Genomic DNA, 24,760 nt, shown 5'->3' on the forward strand with positions numbered 1-24,760 from the left:
ACTCTTTCCATGACTCACCAAACTGTTTGAGGGTCACAGACTCCTGTCAAACAAATGTCCATATGGTCACAGTAGACACTAAAGCACAAAAGATGACTGACACATGGGGGATTTGCAGAGAGGATCTTTGGCTGACAAGCGATAGCCAGCCCTGGTGCTCTGCTTCGGCAGTGTATAGCATAGCCAAATATGAAACGGGAGCTGTGTGAGCCTCCTCTGTCCGGAACTAAACATTGCAAATTGGTTTTAGGCAGTGTTAAAAACATGCCCCTTCAATTTTCTACAGCCAGGATCTCTCCATCGTGTACTTTTACCACTTTGATTGAACTTTGGTCAGATTTAAGAGAGGTTTGGTGCCACTAGATAGGACTTGGTTTGAAAAATAGTCTTTTGTTTGTTAGTTTGAATTTTAAATATTATAGTCATATTCCTTGCCCCTCATATTAAACTACCTGTAAATTAAAACCAAGGAAAACTCAACAAGCACATCCCTACCACCTGCAGCACGGTGTTTGCAGTCGGAGCTCAAACAGGAAGAGAACACAGCTCCTCTGCTAAATCAATATTTAACCAACAGCCTGCTCCATACAGACAGGTAAATATCCCACAACTGACTAATTAAAAAGCTCAGCTCTCTGTTATCAGGCCTGGACTTTGTTAGAACACCGCCTCAGATCATCTTCCACAGATTTTTGATCAACAGGGCTGCAAACTATGTATACATTAAAGTCACCCATATGGTCATGGCTTACCTGGAAAGCCCAACCATCTCCCGTCCACTGTAACTCTGTCACTACAAGCCTGAAGAGGCGTCAGCCTCAACGTGAGCCTTGTTCCCCACCACAGAGGCACTCTGGAGAGTTTTAAGAAAATATTCCAGAAAACCGCCGGATTTCAGCTGAGTTTTCCTAACAGCGAGGAAAAGGAAGCAATGGATCAGGGCTCTGATGATCAACCTCCCTCCCTCCCCAGAGCAACGTAGTCTGGGGAGCGGCGGGAATCCAATGGAAAGGGAGTAACCTTCCCGAGAGCCATTTTCCTCCTCATCTCTCTTCCCAAATAACAGCAGAGACATGAGATTAGACATCCCATCATGATCTTTTATCCTCTTTAATGCAATCCTAGATGTCCAAATACCTGTAGCGTCGGCTTTGCATTATCTCATGGCAGACTGTTCCATAGGTTAATTTTGCCTAGCAAATTTTGTTGTTAAGACAAATTATTGGGTTTCCTGCATGGCTCAAAAAGTCAAACAGAAGGAAAACAGTTAATTCATTGTGTAGGATGACATTTTAAAACAAATGCATCATAGTTGATGTTGATCTGCTGGAGGGCAGGAAGGCTCTGCAGAGGGACCTGGGCAGGCTGGATTGATGGGCTGAGGCCAACTGTATGAGGTTCAACAAGGCTCAGTGCCAGGTCCTGCACTGGGGTCACAACAACCCCATGCAACGCTACAGGCTGGGGGAGGAGTGGCTGGAGAGCTGCCTGGCAGAAAAGGACCTGGGGGTGCTGGCTGACAGCCGCCTGAACATGAGCCAGCAGTGGGCTCAGGTGGCCAAGAAGGCCAGTAGCATTCTGGCTTGTATCAGGAATAGTGTGGCCAGCAGGACCAGGGAAGTGATCGTGCCCCTGTACTCGGCACTGGTGAGGCTGCACCTCGAGTACTGTGTTCAGCTTTGGGCCCCTCACTACAAGAAGGACACTGAGGTGCTGGAGCGTGTCCAGAGAAGGGCAGCGAAGCTGGTGAAGGGTCTAGAGCACAAGTCTTGTGAGGAGCGGCTGAGGGAGCTGGAGTTGTTTAGTCTGGAGGAGGCTGAGGGGAGACCTTATTGCTCTCTCCAACTGCCTGAAAGGAGGCTGTAGCCAGGTGGGGGTCGGTCTCTTCTCCCAAGTAACAAGCGATAGGATGAGAGGAAACGGCCTCAAGCTGCGCCAGGGCAGGTTTAGGTTGCATATTAGGAAAAACATCTTCACCAAAAGGGTAGTCAGGCCCTGGAACAGGCTGCCCAGGGAAGTGGTTGAGTCCCCATCCCTGGAGGTATTTAAAAGACAGGCAGCTGTGGTGCTTAGGGACATGGTTTAGTGGCAGACTTGGCAGTGCTAGGGTAACGGTTGGACTTGATGACCTTAAAGGTCTTTTCCAACCTTAATGATTCTACAATTCTGTTCTATAGTTACATTAAAATGTAATGCCAGTTCTCCCCCCACCCCAAATAACCATCTTTCAACTGTTGCTGGTTCCAGAATTTGAGATAAAGACTTCTTATATCAAAATACGTTTTTACTGTTAAGAAAAACCTATACCTTGAGATGGGGAGGAAGGCGAAGGGGTTAAGATCTGGCAGCAGAAATAGCAGATGTGTGTCTAGCTTATCAGATTTATAGATTTATTCTGTAAAAACCCTGAATATCTACTTCTGTTGGGGATGTTTCCCTCTATTTTTAGAACACGTCTTAATAGCTGCAGCAACATTTCTTGCCTGGTGCATTAATTAATAATACACATGTTACACATTTCGGAAAGACAGAGCTAAAGATCTGAAGTTTCTGAGGATGTAGGTCCCCAGTGGCTTAAACCAGCCCAAGGTCACACTGCCACCCCCTCTACTCCACATCCCACACCATCCCTACCCATCTCTTGCACGCTCCTGTAATGAGCCACTCTGGGAAGCTGAAAAAGGGGGAGAAGCGACTCAGTGTCAGCTGGATCAGCCACACAGCCCAAGCAGCCTTTGGACAACCCTGTTTAAACAAACAGCAATGGATTAGAACACTACAAATGGGCCTAGTCCATTCCTGAACTCACCTAAGCGTATCATAACCTTAACGCTTGGCAGCAAAGAGCTGCACAGACCTACAGACGCATTTCTGCTTTTCCCTGGGGACCACGAACTACGATTCTTGGTTGCTATCCAGCCCAGCACGTGGCCATCACTGGCCCATACCTGGGTATAACAATTTGCATGCAGTTTTGGTGCAAGTCTTGGAACTGTTTCTGTAAGTGCATCTGCATCCATTTTCTTTACCTGGGAAGCGGAGGTCACGCCTGAACGAAGTCCATACACTCCAAGGCCATCTGCTCTCTGAACTCAACTGCAGGGCCTGCCCTCTGCTTTTAACCTCTTCTAGTAGCGGTAAGAGCCCCTGCAGAACAGGAGCTGCTCCTGAAGTCAAACCAAGTTACACCAAGCAGACAAGAACAAAGGTTAGCAGAGTAAGAGAAGCTCCTGGTTGTGCCCATGGGGTTCGACAGGAGCTCTGCCCTGCAAAGCCCACGCAGCCCGAGGCCGCTCTTTTGTATTAAAAAAAAAAAAAAAAAAAAAAAAGTTCATTACTACTTTGGTAGAAGCAGGTTGTTTTAATCTCCCAATTTAGTGTGTCTAGATAGGGTAATTCCTACACTAATCCTGTTCCTTAAGAATCTGTAACTATCATAAGAAGGATGCAGCTTGACCAGATTATACAAATAATTATACAAAATATAATAGTATCTATAAGAATATATGTAAGGGACAACATATAACAAAAATACCACTTGAGAAATCTCTCATTAAAGAGGATTTCTAAGATACAAAATGTGTTCTACAAGTTGTTATAACTAGATTATGAGCAAATGTTTCATTTGAATAATAGCAACACTTTAGTATATTTTAATTAACTATGTAGCTTAACATTAATACAGTTTATCAAGTCATTGATTTCCCCTGTTGTAAGGTTAAAATATTAAAGTTGACAGAGCAGCACACTGCTGCACTGAGTAACAGAACTCTCCCGTAGAAAAACTTACACTTATTCAAAAGGTGCTCACTGACATCATCTAGATTATTACAGACAATGAAAACTTAATATATCATTATTTATCAAATAACTTTAAATGCAAACATCTTTCAACTAGTGCTAATACATCTACACACCCAGTGCAGAAGCCAGGCTACGTTCAAAAGCATCGGCATCCTGCAACAGAAGAAGAAGAAATGCTGCCAGAGCACTGGTTTGACAATTTCCTTAGAATATTATTCCTGTTGGATTTAAATGGAGCAGTGGTTTGGTTTTCTTTTTAATTATGTAACCAAAATGTTGGGTCAATCTAGAAACGACAACCGAACAAAATATCTTCTGAAAAGCTAAATGTCTTTATGGAATTAATTCACATGGGCAGCCAGTACAAATGGATGGCATCAGCTTAGACAGGTTTAAATAATCACTAACTAGGCTTAGTCAAATTTTGTTCTTAATTCAAATTTTATTTAGAATTTAAATTTATAGTTTAAAAAGTATGCACATTCTGTAGGTATAAAAGTTTAAAAAAATACATCGATTTATTGATAAATGCTTCAGGTTAAATTTACATTTTCATACATTATCATTATATTGCAATAATTGTTTTGCATCTTTTAACACTTATAAAAAATAAATTAATGAGATTGAATAAACCATTTGAAACCATGCTAAAATAATTCCTTAGAAAAGAGGGGTGAAGTTTGCCATAGTGATTCCTAGTTCCTTGCTACTGTAAATAAATAACTTCAATTAAGCAATATAAGGAAGTACGGGTTAGCAGAAAAGCACTTACCCACAGGGTGAATGGAAAGCCGTGGCGGGATGCCAACATTGTACCAAAAAGATGAAGAGAATTAAGTTCTACCCTGCCAGCTGACAGCGACTCGGTGTTTGACTTCTCAAAACACATAACCCTCTCGCCCCCACCAGCCCAAATCCCCCCTTCCTCACTGGGGGTGACCTGTGAAGGACACGGAATGACTCTGTATCTCCTTTTGGTTAGAGGGACTACCAAAACATCTGTATGCAATTTCATAACTGTTTTTAATTAAACCAAGAATGTGTTTCCTTAAGACGAAATGCTTAATTGCTCACCGTAAATGACTAAAGATAAAAGATGACCTGAGAAGATGGTGATAGCTGAATCTAAGAAGGTCACAGTGAACTGCAGTCCCACCCAAACTCCCCAGGAGTAACATCACTCAACCCGTTCAACCTCATGTAACAACTCAGGTTTCCATTTTTGGGAGATTAATTTAAAAAGGGAAAAAAAAAAAAAAAGGCTCAGAGAAAAAAGTAACTGCCTTTGTGCAGAATTTGAATCTTGCATCTCCAGAGCCATAGCCCTTCAGAGAGGGCTCAAACACATCTAACTACCAGCAGCGAGACAAAGGTACCTCAACAAAAATAAATGACATTCTGGAGAGGAAAAAAAAAAAAAAAAAGTATTGAAACATCAAAAGTAACAGGTTACAAGGACAAACCAGAAGTATTTTTCAAAAAGTAAATACTTTCCAGACCTTCTTTATACATGAAAAAAAAATGGAGTAAAAAAACAAACAAAAAAGAAGGAAAAAAAAATAGAGAAAGGGTGGTGGGTGTGTGAGAGAGAGTGTTAATAGTCAACACCTCCAAACTGATGCCCCTGCAACACGCAAGGTCATTGGTATTAATCATTCACCCTGCCTTCTCTCTGGCCATGTTTCTGTACGTAAATCAAACGCTGTGTTACCCAAGGGGTAACTTCATCCTGGCATCACTGAACACATCCTCCTAGAAACAAGGACATTTCATAATTCCAAGAGACCTCTCCTTTCCAAAGGTGGCTACAGACACATGCACATTTATACATAGATATATACAAACAAGGTTAGAAAAATAGTTAATTTTTGCTTGTTTAAATAATTATTGAAAAGTGTTAATAGAGGAATACATTAATATTTGTACAATTAAAACTTTATATATAAATATTATATATATATATAAAGCATTTTTCATAGCAGCCATTGCATATATAGTAAAACGAGTCTATCTGAAGTCCATGCTGCAAAAGTCAGGCCAAGCAGCGTTCATCCTCTTCCGAGAGGAACATCTGTACCGGGTTTCAGGAATGAGGAGTTCTGCTGCCGCCGACAGCAGAGATGTTGCTTTATCTTCTGCCAGGTATTGCCCAGACCGCCTAAGTGCATAGTATTTTTAGGGAGAAATGCCACTATGTGGAATCATGTCATGGTCTCTAAGGTTGCCTCCAACACCAGAATCAGGCCAACACCTTCTAACAAAAAGGCAGACATTTAACGGAATGGCTTAAGATTTGTTAATGCAAGGTGGGCCGCAGCCTTACCACAAAGCGTTCAAGGGCACCATCACTCCTCAGACGGCTGTGGGAAGCCCTGTGAGGGGCACAGAGGCACTAGGAGGAGGCATCATGCAGGACAGGATTTAATAACTCATATTTAGCTTGTTTTTGTTGAGTTCCCTTTCCAGGTTTCCTATCAGGGTATCGATACTTTCCTGCAGATCTTTGAGGTTTGCTCTGTGATCCACCACGGAGTCTATTGCTTGCATTGCCAAATAGCTCTGAAATGTGTGCTCTCTGGGGATGGGCTGCGGTTGTCTTACCGGGGCGTCCGACTCCTCGGCTTTGCTGCCGTCATCCCCGCTCTCTGTGTCTTCCGAAGGGACGTCATCGTAGTCTGCTTCACTCAGGCAGTCTTTTGGATTTAAGAAGTAGTTCTCCCCACAACTACTCCAGTCTCCAGCGTAGCGGTTGCTCGACGGGCTGTCTAGACCTGCTGGCCTTGGTCTGAGTACCCCAGACATCTCAGTACCGCTCAAATTCAGCATGTGAGGTCTCTGCCTCTTGGGTCTCAGGTAATTCAGGGAGGATGGGTGCTCAGGAAACGTGTTCGGATGTGCTGGTTCTTTGGCCAGCGAGTGACGTACTAGAAGAGAGGAGAAGTTAAACTAGAGTCAGGGCTGAACAATCCGTCCTACAACAAGAGAAGTCCATGACAGATGCCCACTCGCCTCCCTCGACGTCACACGCTAACAGCATGCATGAATACATGCAAGCTTACAGCCAACACATTCCACTACTATGTTTTCTGCTGCTGTTTGATATAAAATAATAAGAAAAACTACCGTAAAAGCTCAGTTTTGAAGGTTCATGCCAGATCCAAACTGCAATGGAGAAAAGCCTATCTAAAAGTAGAAACTCCCAGAGCACCGATTAAATTCGTTGCGTGAGTTAATCACCATCTGGCTCTGGGTCAAAGAAAAGCAAACAGCTCAGCTCACACGCTTCGTCTGGGCTAAAAGAGTAACAGAAAGCAGGCACAGCAAAAGAGGTTAAAACACAACAAAAATACCACCACAGAGAAACACCTAGAGAAGCTCAAGATGCTCCAAGAGTTGAACTCTTGTGTTTCTCTTTTGCCCTAGTGTTCTGCGCTATTAAAAGAAGCTCATTTGCATTATGCATTATTTTTCTAAGCAGCCACAACCCCATGTCAGCCGTACACTCAAACAGGTTTGACGGTCATGTTACCTGAGCTCACGATTATACAGCATAAGTTACTAACAGTCTCCTCCACTGTTACCGGCTTCCTACGGTAAACAGCACAAATATTTTTACTGACCTGTGCCTGTTAAACGTCTGAGCTGCAAAGCTTCTTTTTGTTTTAAACAGACCATTACCTCTTGTAATCGGAAGCAGAAACTTTCTGTTCCCATTCACTGCGGACAACGCGGTGCACACAAACCCCTGTGGTTCGCAGTCTGACCCGCTCCTCGTTAGACGCCTCGCGCGCAGGCACAAAGGCTCAGTCCCGAGATGTGCCCAATGCTTCTCCTTCTGGGGCCGCGTTACAGGTCTCTCCAGGGGATTTTAGTCTTACTTTACGCCTTGCACAGTAACATGCAATAACTATTACTGCTTTTTCCCCCGCCTCTTACCATAACAAAAGCCCTTCTGTTTAGACTATACTCCATTAAGATGAAGGGCCATGGGTTAACAATAACTTGCCAGTATTACATGGTCTAACCAAACAAGGACTATTTGTTTTCGGTTGGAAAAATACGGAAACTGAAGTATTGCACAACATGTTGATTATCAAGCTGTCTCAATCTACAGGAGATTAAACGTAAGGGACCAGACTGCGATCCTTCCGTCGGGTCCAACTGTTCTGTTTACACTGTATGGTGCTCACCTGGTCACCATGCTTTCACATTCATGTTTTACCTCTCTTTTAGCACAACGTCCTGCACAGTTCTTGCGAGCTGAGGGATAGCATTCAGCTTTCTCTTCAAGGCGAAGGAAAACTCTACCCGACTGCTGCCCCCTTTGCAGCAATGCACACTGCTATGGGCAGAGCTACACCTACCTGCTTTTGTTTCCCACAGCAGCCATGCCATAAGCTATCCCCAAGGTTTCATGATTAGCTCCTGCACAGTGTTTGCTGCCCAAACAGCTCTTGGTCTCCCTCTTCCTCCACCCACGTTTCCCATCTCTCCTGTGCTGGCTCACTGACCTGACTGAAAGCTTTTTTCATTTTTGGCAGTCAGCAGCTTTGGGGCTGCCCAGTTGCAGTTGATAAGGGAGCAGAAGTGTCTTCAGTCGCCTCAAGCCTATCATGAAGCTGCACCATATGTCAAATTACCTCTCCTCTTGCTGTTATTTTCAGGCAAAGAAGGTTTCTGTGAGGCTGCAGCCAGCAGAGCCAACAGCCGGCAGCTTCCCGGTGGTGCTGACCCAGAGCATGGTCAGTGTGTACTTGCTACAGCCGCAGGGTCAGCTGCCACTGGAGGTGACTCCAGGGCACAGCCGCTATCAGGTCAGCAAAGTATGGAAAAAAAATGTAAAAAGCACTGCCATTTACATCGTCCACAAGCAGCTCTTCAAGCTGCCCAGCCAGTGACATCCTTTCCGCACCTGCACCCGAGCTGCTGGAAAGCAACTCGCCCGCGCCGCTGGAAGTCAGAGCAGAGTAGCTAGCAATGTCTAATGCAAGCAAACTATTATAAATCAGACTTACCGTGGGGGGAAAATTAGACAACACAACTGAGAATATACTTGTCGGGTTTTTTTCCCTTCCAGTACATTAGTTGTCCACATTGACTTTTTTCCCCAACTCATCTTTCCCGTGGCTAAGAGATAAGGGCAGGCGCAGGGGTTCGCTGACCGCTACAGCCCGCACAGCAGCAACACACCGCGACTCACAGCGGCTCTCACCAACACGGTTTGTGGCAGGAGGGAGCCCAGCGATGCTCCCCGGGTGGAAACTGTTGTAAGAGGAATGAAGCAGTAGCCCACAATGGCTGAAATCACTGTCTCGCACAGAATATTCTTTATACTAATCAGTATCTGATATACCACAAGAAGCGTTCAAGCACTTGAAAGACCTCAGTGGGGTATTCACTGGCAATTACGCTGTGCTGGTCAAGTCAGCCTACAGTCAACTCTCTTCTTTAGCACTTGCTTTACTTGTCCTGATACTTCATAGTTTTACCCAAGAAAGGATTAAACCTTCCCTGAAAACTCTCTCTCTCATAATTAAAATAAATAAGTAAATAAAAACCACCCAAAAAAGACCCCCCAGAAAACCCACCTTACAAATTTAAAATACATCTCTAGATAAAGACTTAAAAAGTATTACTGGCTAAGTAGAGCAGAGACTGTTTAAGATGACCTGCATAATAACAATACAGTATAGATTCCTATACTTTTTTTTGTAATCATAAAACCCCCTTTAATTAACAGCAAGATCATACATCTTACATAGTTTGGTTATGAACTACTAAGACAAAGACCACACATTCATGTGCCTATCCTGCACTTTGTCTGCTAGCGCAAATTCATTTATACCTCATGTCTAGGAATACACAACAAATCCAGACACTTTTTTTTTTTTTAATTATTGCATAGAATCTGCCAGATATAGGTCTTTGCCAACCCATGCTTACATGTCAGGAGCCCTTCCTGGGACCTCCAGGATTGAATAAAATGCTTCAAGAACCACCTAGCTAGGAATAGCAATTTCTCTTTATAACGTTTGCAATGGAGGGAGATGACAGGAGAGAGGAAAGGAGAAAAAAAAAAAAAAAAAAAAAAAAAAAAAGCGCCTTTTCCCAAACACTCTTTAAATGAGTTGGGGAATATTTTGTATCCTGAACACGGAGCAGCAGAGTCCACCTGGCTGGCTCAAATGCAGCCACAGCATCTGTAATTCAGTATTGCCAAGTCAGGCCCTTCGTGACCCTGCACATCTCCCAGGTGACCCCAAGTCTCCCATAAAAAGCAGACATCCTCCTCTTCCAGTAAAAATAAATTTAAAACCAAACCCAATCAGACATATTATTCATTTAGATTAACTGTGATTCCATTTCATGTTTCAATTGGTGCAGAAATTCAGCAGTTTCCCAAGAGTAATTATTGTGTTCTAAAAGGGAACAATTAAGAAGCTGTTTAGATGAGCTGAATCTTCTCTTAGCCTCGAGAATTAAAGGTTTTACACTGCTCAAATTTGAGAAGCAGATATTAAATTATTCGGGTTACCAAACAGATCAGTTGTCCACACCGTTAGCCAGACCACTGTGAAAAAGGAAGATACCACAGCACAATGGACCCATCTTCTGCATGGTTAGGTAGCTTTCAACAACTGCTTGGCCAAAGACTATCTGAAAACAAAACTAAACCCATCAGATCCAATATTAAGTTGTTTCACAGTATTTACCCTCAACTCTCCCTGTTTAACTGAAAAGTTGCAATACCTTCGTCCGCTCCTGACTTCGGGCAGCGCTTGTGCAAGAGAAGGCTGCGGTTCAGCAGCAGCAAGGCACCACAGGCTGAAACCCCGGGCTCCAGATGTCATCCTGACTATTTCCACTGGCTTATGCCTCTCAGTGCCAGGGGAAACGTGAACACTGTGCAATCATTTCCAGTTTGAAAGGTAGATCTTAGCAGAAATAGTTACCTTCATGTCTACTTTGGTAGTTTATTAGGAAGATTAGAATTTCACCTCCCTTCTTATTGAGAATTGACCCCAAATTATGTGTAAGCATATGACCTCTTCGGTTTGGAAGTGGGAGCTAAAAGGTACTTATGGTGTTTTGGTTTGGGTTTTATTGTTTGTTTGGTTTGGCTTTTTTGTTGTGTTTTGTTTTAAAAACATTCCTCCTTAGCAAGGCTCTGCAAAAACAACCAGAGGTTGCACAGCTCTTACTCTAAGGATGTTCCCAACTCTGCCAATTACAAACACAAAAATAAAGTAACCCTTCGGGTATTTCAGAGACCAAACAATTAATGAATTCCATACAGAGATAATCCTGAATGGTCAAAGCAGGAGAGCAGAAGGAAAAAAACAAAAACCAAAAAACAGAACACCCCCAAAACCTCCTAATTCAGATGTGGAAACCTTACTGTCACTGGGTTTGTTTTTTCTAGTATTTTTACTCACATAAAGCACTCTTCACCACTTGTTACATTATATTCAAACTCTGCCATCTGGTAAGAAAGCAATCAAAACAACAAACTTCCCATTAAACGAAGTGACCAAATACAAAGACTAGATTAAAAAATTGTCATGATTTCTTTAGATTAAATAGGTGATACCATAATATCTCGTGTTTTAAGAATTCCGATGCTCCTCGGTCATCCTGTGAATTAACGTACACTGTCACACAGTAAAAACATACAGCAATGGTTTGACGTTTTCCCTTGATCAGATTAATGAAACAGTACCTGGCCACAGCTGGAGTAAATAGTGAAGAACCTCTATGTGTTTTTTGAAGTCCAGGGCACTGGCAAGCTCCTCCGAGTCTGTGAAGACTCTGTTGTTATGGTTGGTGGTCTCCTGCCTCTGGCTCAGTAACACAGGCCCAAAACATACAGCTAAATTCTGGCACGTCATCTTATTTACTTCGTGGTAGGAAGCCACTAGTTTCAGGTGATCCAACAGCATCTTCAGGGTAGCCTAAAAGAACAAAATACTGCTCAGGAAACAAAACACTAGACGAAGGCGGTGTTGACATCCTAACGCTGCTGCTCCAGACGGATAAGATCAAGGCTGATAGCTATATTTTTTTCTACCAACACCCATGAATGGAACATCTAAGTGCTGAGTTAGAAAAGCTGTATTAGACTATCACAGATCGGCCTAGTTAAGACAGACTTTCTGGTAAAATTCAGCTTGTTTCTTACCTGATCTCAGTTCTACATGGATGAGTTTTCTCACAACAGAAAGGAGACATCAAGGAGGGGAGGGAAGCTGCAGAAGCAGTACAGATGATCCAGGTACATTAGAAAATAAAGAAACCCTCAGTATGACCTCAGCATGGGAACAAGCTTCCAGGTAACTTCCAGGTACTGTGCAGGCTACTCACTCACTCTCTCCCACAGGCTAACTGTGGTTTTCCAAGAAGTGAATTTGGCAGGCAACGGTGCACAGCACTATTACACTGCAAAGTACGGGAAACTAAGGCTTGGTTGTATATGCTTAGGAAAGAGGAAAGCATTTGCCCATGTAATTATTAACATACAGACCAGAGAGCTCCACAGAAATGGAGCAGGATACCACGTGGGAACCATCTCCCATCTAACAATGTAAAAGTAGTGATCACAGCTTTTCATTCAGTTTTATGGAGACAATATAAAATGCAAACTAGAATAAATCCAGCAATGCAGACCCTCCAATTAATCACGGAATGGAAGTATTTTCAAAGATGCAGAGCATCAAAAATCCAAGGGGACTGTTAAGTCAGGAAACAGGTGGACACATTTTGACACGTTTTATATCCAGTGTGAAAGTGTTCCTTTATTTTCTGAAGCATTCAATTGACTTGAACCTGCTAACACTGCTCACCTTCTCAACATCTGGCAGGCAATCCAGAAGAGCTGCTGTGTGCTCAGAGTCACTTGGGTCATTTTCACAACCACTTGCCATCATTTTCAAGGGATTTTTCACCATGGCATCCAACACTGCTTCATAGAGCTGCTTGGTTATCAGGGGAGAGGGTAGCTCTCGCAGGTAATCCTTTAGGACGCCTTCACAAGAGACACAAGAACAGTTGCCTTTAACAAGCTGCAGATTCACTTTCCCGCGTTTTTGGGAGGACAGGAGCACCGGCACCCCTGTCCTCACAGTTCTGACCCCTTCTCCAAGCCCACGCAAGGCAGCTCGTGGCCAAAGAAGGACTGAAACCAGGGGAGGAAGGTGCACCGCATCCAGAGAAGAGGGGTGCATGAAAGTACCCCAGGAGCAGCTCTGCCTGGGGTCCCCCTCCTGATTGGGGCAAGGGAGAGACAAGGGAAGGGCTCTTAGCAGTCCTCCTCCTGCCCGAGGAAAGGAGCTACTGCGAACACCAAAGTCCTCACAGCCTGATGACACCTCCTCCTTTATATACGACCGGCAATTAATTTTTCTCTTCAGTGTTGTATTGGGTTTGCGTGGCAAGGTTTTGGAAGCAGAGGGGCTACAGGGGTGGCTTCTGCGAGAAGCTGATAGAAGCTTCCCCTGTGTCCGACAGAGCCAATGCCAGCCGGCTCCTACACAGACCCGCTGCTGGCCAAGGCTCAGTCCATGAGCAACGGTGGCAGCACCTCTGGGATAACATATTTTGGGGGAGGGGGGGAGGAAGGAAACCTGTGCATCTGCAGCCAAAGAGAGGAGTGAGAATATGTGAGAGGAACAACTCTGCAGACACCAAGGTCAGTGAAGAAGGAGAAGGAGGAGGTGCTGCAGGTGCCGGAGTAGAGATTCCCCTGCAGCCCCTGGTGAACACCGTGGTGAGGCAGGCTGTCCCCCTGCAGCCCATGGAGGTCCATGGTGGAGCAGATATCCACCTGCAGCCCGTGGAGGACCCCATGCCGGAGCAGGTGGGTGCCCGAAGGAGACCATGACCCTGTGGGAAGCCCACACTGGAGCAGGCTCCTGGCAGGACCTGTGGCCCTGTGGAGAGAGGAGCCCAGGCTGGAGCAGGTTTGCTGGCAGGACTTGTGACCCCGCAGGGGACCCAGGCTGGAGCAGTCTGTTCCTGAAGGACGGCACCCTGTGGAAGGGACCCACGCTGGAGCAGTTCATGAAGAACTGCAGCCTGTGGGATGGACTCAGGTTGGAGAGGTTCGTGGAGGACTGTCTCCCGTGGGAGGGACCCCACGCTGGAGCAGGGGAAGAGTGTGAGGAGTCCTCCCCCTGAGGAGGAAGGAGCAGCAGAGACAACGTGTGATGAACTGACTGCAACCCCCATTCCCCATCCCCCTGTGCCCTGGGGGGAGGAGGTAGAGAAATTAGGAGTAAAGTTAAGCCTGGGAAGAAGGGAGGGGTGGGGGGAAGGTGTTTTAAGATTTATTTTTTATTTCTCATTATCCTACACTGATTTGATTGGTAATAAATTAAATTCATTTTCCCCAAGTCGAGTCTGTTTTGCCCGTGACGGTAACTGCTCAGTGATCTCTCCCTGTCCTTATCTCGACCCATGAGCCTTTCATTATATTTTCTCTCCCCTGTCCAGCTGAGGAGGGGAGCGATAGAGCTGTTTTGGTGGCTACCTGGCATCCAGCCAGGGTTAACCCACCACAAGTGTATTTTCCTTTATGAAATTATAAGCAAATACCTCGGTGCCAGTGCCACGCTCTGCAAAGCAGACAGCATTTTCTCCAGACAGACATCCTCAAGAGGGAAACGCCAGCTCCCCCCTGCCTCTGGGTACGCTGTCCCTCCAGCACATCGTTCGCTTCTGCTGCGGAAGCTATAATTTACATCCACAGGAGACACTGGCTGAAACACCCATGCACTGAGCCCTCCCAGTTGCAGAGATGCACTGCACCGTTTCAGAAGCTGGAGACGGGCTGGAGGAGAGGCTGTTTCTAGGGGATGCCACAACCAAGCAAGCGCCTCATTAACCCCCGTTCCTTCCACAGATGCAAACAAACAGGAAGGAATTGAGCGTTTGCCTTCATATCAGCCAGCCTCTAAAGCCAGCTTACACTTCAGTCTGAGTGGGGTTTCTGTGATTGTAAGAATAATAATTAAAAAAACCAAAACCATTTAAGAATTCTAACAGCAGCCCCCTGGAAAGGACACAGCAGGATGCCATCCAGGAGCAAGGTATCCAGTACAACTGAGACAGAAAACTTTGAAGGAAACAAGCCTGCCTCCCAGCAGCTTTTACTTTCCTTAAAAAAATGCATTCTGTGCCACAAATATCTACCTGTTTCAGCTAGATCACAATTAAATTTAAATACTTTAAGAATAAATGGTGGATTAAAAAAAAAACCTTTTTGAAAGTGAGTACTGTAATTAACAAAGCAGCCTGTCCTCTGAAAAAGCAAAGTTGGAAAAGTATATTTTTTAGTATGCACTCCTCATAGCCTTGTAAAATCCCAAATCACAGCAAATACCATCACACCATGCTATTTAACAAAGCAACAGTTTTTATAAGCTCCATCTTTATAACGTAGCTGTAAACTGAACTGTATAGCAGTGGGCTTTGTTATGAGGTTGTTTCTAAAAATACAGGGAACGCAAGTTAACGCTTTCTCCTTCATAGCCATGTTCATATGCAGAATGTAAGTAAAAGTTGGCTTCCACCCATATAAATATTTTTATTTTAAAAACAATACTGCACCTAGCAGCATCACTGCTGCTTTTCCTGAAAACATATTCCCTCTGGTGGTTTGGGTGTTTTTGTTTGTTTGTTTTAAAAAGAATATGCCACTTTTTTTACTGCTCCACTTAAGTGGCTAGCTTCTATTGAATAACTTACTCATATTCCCCCCTCCCCAGAAAGTTTTTCTTCTTCCCTGCATTTTAGAGGCCTGTGTTCCATGACTGGATTAACTGGTTACAATATTTACGAGACAAATGTGGCACAATCTGGTGCTGTACATCACTCTTTGGGATGTTGTCCTTTTTCCGAAAGCAAAACAGTAGCAAGAGATGCTGACTTTTATCAGGATCTTTGTTTCACCTGCACTTTGGTTTTTTTGAGGGGGAGGCTGAAATCAGAATCAGCTTATAGTAGGAAATGGCATGTCGTAATCAAATCAGCTTATACTGCTGAAACACTCACAACTGTCTATTAATAATCATTTAGTAGGAATTCCTGTAATAGCATCCAGTCACGGGACTACCACCTGCCAAAGGGCTTTCTCCTGTTTAACCCTGAATAACAGGATAGTTTGGGAGCCATGAATGCCCCTTGACCTTTCTAAATCCTTTTGCTATTCACTCAGCTAAATTAGCCCTGTAAGAGGCTGCTGTTATTTTTTTTTCCATGAATCTATGCTTCCCGCTGCTGCCAGCCCACTAGCACATTCCCCTTGACACAACCGCACACAACAAATTTAGACAGCGAGCAGAAATTGCCATCCACTTCATTAAGTCCTCATTTTTCTGACCCACTGAACTGTTAACAGCATTGCATGCTTTATGCAGAGATATGAATTCACGTGGATGCAAACAGATGTAAGGCAACAACATGACTACTGGGCAGTTCCAAAAATTGGCTGCATGCTTCGGTTTGAGCCACACGCACACGTAGTTGTGTGTAAGGCTGTGCCAATCCCAAGAGCATTTCTCAGTCAAGATTTAATCATTAAATGTTCATTCTTTAGTCTTTGGAGAGCTGTCAAAAAAAAAAAAATCTTTTTAATCTTTTGGAAAAGCAGCGCTACTCAAATTTCAAAAAGGACACAAGGCGGCACTTCTCTTCAATCAGCCAAGATTTATGCTGAGGATTCATATTTTATGGAACACATGTTTTGGCTTATAAAAGTAGGAATCATGTGCATCAGCCTCAGCATTGCAAATACAGCAGTAATCAGGTGAAACATTCCTCCTCAACTCAGCTCCCTAAGCATACGCCAGAGGTTTTGTTCAGGCTCTTTTATTCCTAGCCCTAAGCACGGTGGGTACCTCAGGTCTGTCAGCAAAAATTGCAGGTTCCCCTTTCAGCCCAGACCACACTGTTTACAATTAATTAGAGAGCGGGCTGCAGTTCAGCCAGCAGCACTTGCGGGTGCCAACACCCCTTCCCTCCCCGCTCCCCCCAGCTCACACAGGACCCCTGCACTCAGTCCTTTCAACGCAACTCTTAACACGGGCACTACAAGCAATCACACAGCACAGCTGCAGGGAACCAGGGGAAAGATTTTTTTTTTTTTTTTAATGTAATTTCTTAAAACTATTTTTTCCTTGTAAGGAAAGCAGCATGTAAGTCAAATCTTGGAATATAACACATACAAAAGCATATCCAGTAATCTTTCCGTAAGACAGACACCAAGGCCGTAGTCTTTTCACTCTTAGAATACAAATTCGGGATGCAAAATATTATCCTTCAGTAGTACAAACCAGAAAAGGACCAAGGGTCCAGCAGGACCCATGCAATCACCAAAAGTTCACCACCACCAATGAGGCTCTCAGCAACGTATATTGAAAAATTACACTTCTCTATTTAACCACTGCATCATAAACTCGTGATGGAAAGATCAATCAGACTGCACCGCTGCCCTTCCAGGGCTTTGCATCAGTACTGAGCTCTCCTGCAGCTCAGACTTCAGTTTCAGCCAGTTCTGGTTGGTTCCAAGTATAAAATGTTCTCAGGAAAATGAAAATGCTTATGAAATGTTACAGGTTCTTTTGTATATGGATGAGAATTAAGTTCCTATACCCCTTCCCATGATACTCCTGAACTGTTTCTGCAAATACTCTCTTATTGTGATGATTACTCGTAGCATGGGAGGGCAGTGCCATTTTTATTATTCCAAAATTAAAAACAAAAACAAAAAAAAACACACAAAAAAACCCCAAACCCAAAGGTTTCCATTAGCCAAAAGTTTACATTAACCAAATAGCAGTTTGCCATTTGTCTGCTTACAAGCCAATGTCAGACAGTTTCTGCCGTTTGGCAGAAAGCAACAGAAAGGTTGTTTTCCCCCTTCTGAGGTGATTGACAAAATCAGGAAGAAAACAGGACTTCAATAATTTCATGGAACAATCTGCTCTTAGAAATTATCACCACTTTTTCTCATTAATTTATTTGTAAAGAGAAGAAATTTACCCAGTTTAAAAGATGTTTTATACCATTTACTTTTACTCTCCACTGCTCTTTATAAAGGGTGTATCACATCAGAGTGAAACATAAAGACCAGTTTCTGCTGCTGGGAACGCTGGTACTTGTGAGCAACACTGAACCCAACAGCGAAACCAGCCAAGGCAAGTAAGGTGAACCGACTAGCTGGACATTCTGAACCAAAAGGTTTATTTACCCCAATAAATGTCACTGAGTAACATCTTCTAACACCACTTCATATAATTATGAAGTGCAATGAACAAAATTCATTCTCAATACACTGAAATGAAATAAAAGCCCACACAGGGTAGAACTGTCCCGTACAGCTGGATGTTGGGTGTTACAGAAAGGGCTTCGGCACAGAAAATGTATGCCCTGGCTACTGTTGTTACATTTTCCATCTCTGGATATGTAGGAAATGAATGCTCCTGCCTAATTTCCTAGAGCAATCTGTTTACTCAGTGATGCCTTAAATTAGATCAACTTTGGTTTACATAACAAGTATGAATAGTTACAAAATTGTTCCACTTTTAAACAAACCCTTTTATCACCTTTTAAAAGGTACGTTGCAAACATGGCATAATTCTGTATTAAAAGAAAAGCAATATTACCTGTTATGACATTAATATCTGGGTACTGGCTTTCACAGAGGGTAACAGCCTTGCTGTCCCTCTCAAACGCCTCTCGGAGCTCTTTCTTAACCGCTGCTGAGCCACATAACCGATACAGGCCTACCACCTAGGAGCAAAAACAATGGCCTCACATCAGTTATTTTCCTGCAGAGGGGGCTAATAATTGACATTATGCTTGGTCTCATCCGGGAAGCGCAACAAACGTGTTCAGGCAATTGTTTGGAAACAAACTTTAAGAAAACTCAAACAGCACAGACTGCTAACATCAAATGATAATGTATGTTTTCAAACATTACACAAGAGACACAGTTGTGACTGTTAAGCAGTAAGCTAATAACACTAATGTTTTCCATAACAGCGAACAGGCTGAGCAGTATTTTATTGACAGAACATGACTTTTAAATTGGAATCATTTAGTGCTTCGCTTGCATGCAAAATTAGCAAACAACAAAATACAGAATAAGCTAGATAGTAAACAAAATTTAAATTATATTTGATACCGGGGTTTCAAAAGAATTATGAATACTCATTATTACATCTATAAGATGCTGCTTTAAAGATGACAAGATGTTGACTTGGCACGTGTTTCAAATGATATTAAAAGTTTTATGCAAAGCAGGGGTTAATATGCTCCAGGTGACAGAAGTGAAACCCACAACACCCTTGGACTAAATAACTAATTCAATCGTGTGCTTTCATGCACTCAAATTTTGCATTTTATCATTATTTACTTTTCATTTTCATCAATACAAAGCAACCCTATGATATTAAGGAACTAAATCATAAATGTATTAATTTTACTTTATTTTAATGAACTTCATAGGCAGGTATACTGAGCAGTAAATAGCTAGGTCAAAACTATCATGGACTCAAAAGGCAAAAAAACCCCCCGAACCCCCTGACTTAGACTGTACTGACTTAGACCATACGAATCTAGGTTTTCAAAGAAGAGTATTTGTCTGGCCATATATTAATTCCTGTTTAAATAAATGGAAAGTTACCCAATGGAACTTGTACCCTCTCTCTTTCCCAAGACTGAATATGATCTAGCACTGGCCTAAGACAATTTCTTTTAAACTCTAAAGTTTTCTAACACCATGTCTGAAATTCAGGTGGAGGTGACACACTGTGACAGTAGTCTGCAGTCTATAGGAAAGTTAAAAATGTCAGACAAGCACGTGGTTAAAACAAGAAGTTTACAGTATATTTTGCGTGTTTGGTTCTCCCTGTGCAAATACACAAATTAGATTTCATGCTCAAAAGCACGAGGTACATTCAGACAATTCAGATCCCAATCGCTTCATTACCAGTGTTGCCTTGATTACCCAATATCATTTGCATGACTAGGTGCTAATAAGCCCAAAATAAAATGCTGAAACCATGGGACACATACACTGCAAAGAATAAAACTTCTCCTTCCCACTGATTTGCATAATGTTAGGAGAAGCATTCACAATAATAATCACACAGTTGTTAATCAGTAGTGACTTCCAGCAAAGTAATTAAATAGAAATACCATTTCTATCTGTATTTTATGACCCAGGTTATAAATAGCAGAGTTAATCTCATAACACCTGGAACTACATCCAACCTGTCAGCAATTTAAAATAGTAACAGTGGTAGGTGTGATTACTTCTCAATTTCACTTGAGCAAGAACAGGTGTAAAAGAAACTGAGGGCTCACACATGCTGCGGAACAGTATGCAAGAGTCCTCCCACCGGTTTCAAATTAACTGCCCAGGGGGACACCCCTCCTTAGGGCTGTGCACCTTCCTTCCTAACAGACTTCTTGTCCAGCATCCATAACTGGGGATTTGTTTCCATACTTCATTTTTCATAAATATTTTTGTCCGTTAGGTTACATCAACCAATAAGCTGTATCAGGATGAAGAGAAGACACTGGGCACTGCTGCCTTACAGCATTCATCTCCTGTCCTAATTTTGAAAACAACCCGAAGAAAGGCAAGGAGCAGTGGCATGGGGAGACAACTAATTCAGCCCCTCAGGGTCTCCTGCTCATCTTAGAATCACAGAATCGTCAAGGTTGGAAAAGACCCTTAAGATCATGGAGTCCAACCCTTAACCTATCACTGTGAAGTCCATCTATACCACGTCCTCGAGCACCACATCTATCCGTCCTTTAAATACCTCCAGGGATGGAGACTCAACCACTTCCCTGGGCAGCCTGTTCCAATGCTTGACCACCCTCTTGGTGAAGAAGTTTTTCCTAATATCCAACCTAAACCTCCCCTGGCGTAGCTTGAGGCCGTTTCCTCTGGTCCTATCCCTTGTTACTTGGGAGAAGAGACCGACCCCCACCTCGCTACAGCCTCCTTTCAGGCAGTTGGAGAGAGCAAGAAGGTCTCCCCTCAGCCTCCTCTTCTCCAGACTAAACAACCCCACTTCCCTCAGCTGCTCCTCATAAAACTTGTGCTCCAGACCCTTCACCAGCTTCATTGCCTTTCTCTGGACACGCTCCAGCACCTCGATGTCCTTCTTGGAGTGAGGGGCCCAAAACTGAACACAGTACTCGAGGTGCGGCCTCACCAGTGCTGAGTACAGGGGCACGATCACCTCCCTGGTCCTGCTGGCCACACTATTCCTGATACAAGCCAGGATGCCATTGGCCCTCTTGGCCACCTGAGCACAATCTTAATGCTGTGCACAAAGCAATGGCATGAGTCTTTGGCATGTTGGCTTGAGACTGCACACGCGTAAGTAAAGTTTTGTTAAAAGACCTGTCCTCATCACTTTGTGTCACTGCACGCAATGCCTCTGTTTCAGGAACCATTATACTCATTTTTGCATTTAGATACAATATGTCCTTAGGGAGTGACCTGTGTCTCAGGAATCAGGCACTTTCAATTTTCATCTTTTTCAATTTTCATCTCAGCTCTGCTTTTTGAGTGTGACTACACACTGGGGGCTGCAGGTTCATTTCACCATCCCTAGTCCTAAAGCACTACCGTGAGCATCGCCTGTGAGCAAGCATACATCTCTTCTACAAAGGCCAAGTTGGAAGCATTGATTTCACACAGTCCTGTTATTCTTCCCACCTTACAATGACTACTGTTCACCAAACAGGAACAGTAAAGCAAAAAGAGTAACACGTAATGGTGTTTTTAATTTCCCCTTTCCCACTCACTGCTCACACTCTGCAACAGCTATCGCAACACAGAAATATTAACAAAACAGATTAAAATATGCACAGTACCTGACAGCCTCTCTTTTCAATCTCCAGAATGCATTTCTGCATCAAAAGTGGCACCATCAAGCCCGCGTTTTCCTTCTCTACAACTTTTCGAGCATCTACCCCGAACATCACGGGCTCCCGATTGGCATCGAGACCATCAAGAGAGTTCTCCCACTGCTCCATGAGCGACAGCTTGACGTAAATAAGCCCCCTCGGTTCCAGTTTGACAGCCAGCTGATGTGTCTTTGTCACTCGGAAGAGAGTGGGAAGAGCCACGGTACCATGACAACACACCCGATTTTTCCGTGGGGTGGGTTCCCAGCTGAACACCACCAGCTTTAAGTGCTGAGCATTTTCAATTTCTATGTTGAACGTGTGGTCCATATCTAGAAATGTTGTCCTACATGTAAGCAGGGCTGTTCTTGCTTTGTTTACCGAGTCAACCTGTATTGCACAAAAGACATCTTTTGAGTCTATTCTTGGTGGTTTTAAGTCTTCAGCACCATAGAAGTGAATGCTCATGAGTCCAGAGATGTACTGAGAGCACTTGGGTTGATCAGAAAAGTTATAGTGTCTGAAAGCATCGATATCTATTTCAGTTTTACCACTGTTACTTGGAAGGCTCTCCTTTCCTTTCCCACACTTGGTTTCATGCCCATGTTTACCTGATTTTGTTATAAGTTCGGGAGAGTCGCCATCACTGAGGTAACCACCTTTGTTGAACGATTTGGAGCTCCTCGAGCTTTTCTTTTTGTAGGTGTGTTGCGACGACACGCTGCTGTCGAGATGGTAACGACTTATCACATTCCTGCTGGCAGCTGTGGTTGAGTTTCCAGAAGATGGCAAAGACACTGTATGGCTTGTATCCCGGCAGCTACCTTTCAGCAGGGAAGGAGGGTTATCTGAACTAGTATGGCTTGAAGTTCCCTTGACACTCAGTTTCCTGCTCAGCTCTGGCAGCTTTTTCATTTTCATGGAAAGCTTCCTCACAGTCCTGGGAGATTTAATTCTATCAGGGAAAGGCCAGTTGATTGATCCGCTTTTTTTCAGAGGACTGGGACTTGGAGGAGAAACCTCTGTTGAGGGTATATCAGCCTTGTGTGCAAGTACAACTCCAGACCCTTCAGAAGAAAAGAGAAAGAATAATCATTTTCACACCACTCAGTAACTGCAGTTCGCAGCAATGAAAAAATAAATCTTGAACTAGGGGAAAACATGTTAATTTGTCGTAATTTGATCAACACAATTAATTCAGACAGCCATCATTCATTCATCAGTCAGATGTTCACGAGCATTCAGAAAGCTGTGCTCTGCCGACTCGTTCAGCCAAATTTGGCAGTTCATAGTCAAAAGCCAGATTTGTTCTCCTTTATGGAGATGAAAGGGCCAGAAACTACATATAAACAAATGAGCTATCTTACCCGCTGCATTCAGCTTGATCCATTTGTGCTGTATCCCCCATACAAGCAGACATGCCTGCATTCCTGGGGCACAGGTGCAACGAAACCAGTCTTAAATGGGAAAACACTGGAATATGGCAAATACATCCTTGTCTACGAAGCAGTTAGCTACGTAGCCAACACATCAGCGCTGCCCACTCCTCTTAGGACTAGAGGAAAGGCACTTGTCTCTATGAAGGATATGGCTATATTCTTGTGCACGTCCCTCTGTTGCCCCAAAGAGCCCTAAATCCCTCCTGTGTAGACACAGGCACTGTCTCACACCTTTTATTCCATTTCTCTCAGCTCCTTCTTTCTGCCACAGGACAGAGGAGGAAGAACATAAGGAGGATTTATTCCTTCCAAAAGCCACATCCTGCATTGCCTCATTCCTGCCAGCAACTTTCCATCTTTCCTGGCACAACCATCCTATGACAAGGCTTAAAGTTATATGGTTCCCAAGTGATGTCCTTGTGGGAAATAAATCACCCACCTTTCAAGGTACCAAAAAAATCATAACAGCAGGCGCGGATGCTAAAAAGGGAGGAGAAAAAAAAAAAAGAAAAAAAAAGACCAAGAAAAACCTTCCTCAATTTAGCAGTAAGAGACAACTAATTCAGGAACACGATCAGACATAAGCCAGTACTGCACACAGTCAAGAACCTGCAGTTCACCTCATGCTCCAATACTTGAGGAAATCCAAATACCAAGCTATAGCTCAAGCTTTTCTCACTTTCACCAGCATGAGGCAGTAATGACTGTAGGAAAGGCAATGAATTTACACCAGTTAATGAAGCATGCAAGAGGGGAACTGAGGCCAGAATGATAGATATTAATAAAATTACACGAATACTTTCACTTCGAGTCACTTTTCTAACCCTTGAGAAACCAAGAGTGGTTCTTGCTAGCAATAACCACCCCATTCACTCATCACTTTCCAAATTTCAGCAGCTCCCAACAGGACTCGTGTAGCCTTGCGTGTGCAGAAGGGCATAGTACCTTAGGGTACTATGGAGCGCCTAAGCACGCTAACCCTGTGTGGTGCAGTCAGCCCAAGCAGCTCACAGAGACTCGAACACCTATATCCATCGGTCATCCCCCTTTGCGAGCCAGGGAAAGGGAAGGTCTATTTACAGCATATAAAAAGAAAGAAAGAAGCGTTGTTTTCACAAGATACTCAGCAAATCATACTTTACAGAGGTTTCTCTTACAGATTTCCCAAAGGCTTACTGCTTTAATTCTAAACTAATCACTTCAAGTCCAAACAACCATACAGCTAGTGATTTTTACAAGTCCCCTGTTCATCCAAATTAATTTTCACCATTTAACTGTAACTTACTTTTTATACTTCACTTAGCTTAAACAGTTAAATCAGGCAATCTGGTCTTTGACCAAAGTGATTTGTTGCGGTTTTGGGTCGTGTCATGTCGTGTCCGTACCCCGTCGTGTCGTGTCCGTCCCCCCCCCCCCCCAACCCCTACAAAGACTAGTTCTAGTCCCAACAGAAGTTTGGCTTTAATAACTTTTGCAGACAGTTGCTTAAAAGAGTATCTTTATAAAAGAAAGTTTCAGTTATGAAGAATAACGCATAGAATCTGTTTTCCAGAGCGACAGGGGAAAATTCATTTAGCCCTGAATCTCAT

The 24,760-nt window shown here is 43.5% G+C and overlaps 1 protein-coding gene across 1 annotated transcript in view; it reads right to left on the reverse strand.

The window, feature by feature from the left end:
• Positions 1-4,288: 4,288 nt before the first annotated feature.
• SYDE2 (synapse defective Rho GTPase homolog 2) overlaps positions 4,289-24,760 on the reverse strand; it is a 33,112-nt gene continuing 12,640 nt past the window's right edge. The window contains exons 3-7 of the mRNA XM_082313369.1: positions 21,700-22,799; positions 18,465-18,591; positions 12,645-12,826; positions 11,525-11,756; positions 4,289-6,728 (exon numbers count right to left, since the gene is read on the reverse strand). Coding sequence (XP_082169495.1) covers positions 6,226-6,728; positions 11,525-11,756; positions 12,645-12,826; positions 18,465-18,591; positions 21,700-22,799 — 2,144 coding nt within the window. The 3' untranslated portion in view covers positions 4,289-6,225. The remainder of the gene's footprint in view (positions 6,729-11,524; positions 11,757-12,644; positions 12,827-18,464; positions 18,592-21,699; positions 22,800-24,760) is intronic.

The sequence above is a fragment of the Platalea leucorodia genome, assembly GCF_965183815.1.
Source record: "Platalea leucorodia genome assembly, chromosome: 5".
NCBI lineage: Eukaryota > Metazoa > Chordata > Aves > Pelecaniformes > Threskiornithidae > Platalea > Platalea leucorodia.